The 2,813-nt window shown below is 45.7% G+C and overlaps 1 protein-coding gene across 1 annotated transcript; it reads right to left on the bottom strand.

Moving 5' to 3' along the window:
• Positions 1-1,522: 1,522 nt before the first annotated feature.
• Positions 1,523-2,078, bottom strand: LOC130027202 (60S ribosomal protein L21-like). Its single transcript, XM_056117865.1, has one exon. The coding sequence runs from the start codon at positions 2,037-2,039 to the stop codon at positions 1,557-1,559; it is 483 nt and encodes a 160-aa protein (XP_055973840.1). The 5' UTR covers positions 2,040-2,078; the 3' UTR covers positions 1,523-1,556.
• Between the last annotated feature and the right edge of the window lie 735 nt (positions 2,079-2,813).

The following is a 2,813-nucleotide window of genomic DNA, read 5'->3' as shown; positions in this document are numbered from 1 at the left end:
AGATGCAGTCTTGAAAATTTAGAAATCGCAATCTCTATGTGCTCCTTTCATCTGGTCCTAAAATAGAGAGAGCAAAAAATAAAGCACAGATGTGCAACTAGGTATTGGAAACTCGGTGGAAAAAAATAAAGACCTCAAGTGAAACTTGATAGTTCATTGAATATCATTACAATTTGGGGGAGGGGTGGGTTGGCCCACACCCAGCTGTGTTCAGGATCTACTTCTATTCCTGTGCTCAGGGATCACTCCTGGCAGGGGCTGGGGGACCATATATGATACCTGGAATGAATACCTGGTTGATAGCATGCAAGGCAAGCACCTTACCCACTATACTCTCTGCCCTGATTATATATATATGTATATATATGTAAAATATATATATATATTTTTTACTTTTTGGGTCACACCCAGTGATGCTCAAGGGTTACTCCTGGCTCTGCACTCAGGAATTACTCCTGGCGGTGCTCAGGGAACCATATAGGATGCCGGAGATTGAACCCGGGTCAGCAGTGTGCAGGACAAACGCCCTACCCTCTGTACTATCGCTCCAGCTATTTATTTTTAAATAAAGACTTTGGGAAAGGAAGTACATATGAAAATCTTGGCCCTACCACATTCGTGGCAGAGTCTCCTGCCCCGACGCCTGGCCATCCTCGCTGGGGCCCCTTGGAGGGGGGCGGGTTGAGTTTTCCTCCCCACCCCGAGCAGAGCTCCAGCAGCCAAATACCTCCAGAACCAGCCACAACCATGCTGAGACCACTCTCCACATGCATGAAGGTACCAACACAGGAACAAAGGCATGCGGGTCCCGGGGCTGAGATCTCCAAGCCTGCTCGGATCGGGGCTGAGCATCCTCCACCCAGACCCTCCAAATTCCAGTAGGCAAGGGTCACATCCACCAACTGGCCCCCTGGTGCTGTGTAATTCCGTCAACGGCCAAGACCCAGAGACTAAAAAACCCAGCTCCCGGAGATAATCCTGATTTATCCAGCTTATCTCATTCTTACTTTGGACAACCTGGCAGGCTATCGAATGTAACCTGCCCATATGGCAGAGTCTGGCAAACTCCCCATGGCCAGACTGGCAGTCTGGCAAACTCCCCTTGGTGTACCCAATATGCCAAATACCAGTAACAAGGATGGGTCTCATTCTCCTAACCCTGAAAGAGCCTTGAATGTGGCACTTTTTAGAATCTCAGGGCTAGGACGAAGGAGACGTTACTGGGGCCTGCTTGAGGCGAACGACGAACAATAGGATGATCGTGATCGTGATCGTGATCGTGACCACATTCGTGGCTGTGCCACATGTTCAACCTCTTCAGCACTGACATCCCAGTAGGAGCACACCAGATTGGATGGAATATAACACTGAAGCCAACCAATGTCAACTAACAAAGACATTAACTCGAAAGTCTTAAATTGCAACAACAGCTTAGCAAAACCTCAGAAAAGGTATTAATGTCCCCATGGTGAGACACCACAATTTTCACAAATTTTCTTCTACAGAAATAACTTTTTTATAGTCCAGGAGTCTCTTTATTTTTAAACAAACACTTCTCATGCCATGAATTCATAGGGAATGGGCTCCAGCAGCTCAGGCTCCTTTCCATTGATTCTTCCAAAGTGTGCTTCTCTGGGTGAAGCAGGCTGGCGCTTCAGTTGAACCCAAGTTCCTTTCTCTTTGGCCTCCTTCTTTTTTTGATCATTTTCCTTCACCCGTTTCAGGAAGCTGCCTCGACTTTTAGAGTGCTTACTATGCTCAATGCGGACATTAATTCTCTTGGCAAGAATCTTACCCTTGACTTGTTTGTTAACAACAATGCCAACGGCATGCTGGGTAACATTGTAGACTCTTCCAGTTTTGCCATGATAACATTTGTGGGGTATTCCTTTTAGGACAGTGCCCATTCCCTTTATGTCTACGATATCACCTTTCTTGTATATACGCATGTACGTGGCCAAAGGAACAACTCCATGTTTTCTGAAAGGTCTGGAGAACATATAGCGGGTGCCCCTCCGCTTTCCCTTTGTGTTGGTCATTTTTGCGATTTACTGAACGCTGGCAATTCCGGCCGAAAGGTACAGAAATAATTTTTTGATTATTCTGTTAGCCAGTTCATCATATCAAGCAATACAAAATAAATTACTGTGGGCCTGCTATGAGGGCAGGCTGGAGGGGTGGTTTGGGTAAACAAAGTCAATGGTGGAGGGAAGGTGTCAGCGGGGTGGGATTGGTATTGGAATCGTGAATGCCTGTAACAAACCCTCATGATTAAAACATTTTTTAATTAAAAACTAAAATCTTCGCCCTAATAAGAACTCAATCTATAGTAAATCCTACATGCTGCTGCTGCTAATCTTTTGATTTCATAGAAACGATTAAAAATCAAAAGCTGCCTATTTTGTCCCCACATCTCATTTCCTGACTTGCCATGTCACAAAGGTCATTCAGAGGTTCAGTTTTTCTCCTTTGGAAAGCAGGAGAAGCGGCAGAACAGTATATGGAATGCCAAAGAGCAAAGGACCGCGGAAAGGATGCTAAAGATGACATCAATAAGAAGGCCATCAAGGGGCTAGAGCAATAGCACAGTGGGTAGGGCGTTTGCCTTGCACGCGGCCGACCCAGGTTCAATTCCCAGCATCCCATATGGTCCTCTGAGCACTGCCAGGGGTAATTCCTGAGTGCATGAGCCAGGAGTAACCCCTATGCATCACTGGGTGTGACCCAAAAAGCAAAAAAAAAGTAATAATTTAAAAAAAATAATAATAAGGCCATCAAGTTTCCCTCAGGGGGTGGAGATCAATCAATCCGTG

This window comes from Sorex fumeus, unplaced genomic scaffold (assembly GCF_029834395.1).
Source record: "Sorex fumeus unplaced genomic scaffold, SorFum_2.1 ptg000036l, whole genome shotgun sequence".
NCBI classification, from domain to species: domain Eukaryota; kingdom Metazoa; phylum Chordata; class Mammalia; order Eulipotyphla; family Soricidae; genus Sorex; species Sorex fumeus.
The sequence above is the reverse complement of the archived record's forward strand: the minus strand, read 5'-3'. Positions and strand labels throughout refer to the sequence as shown.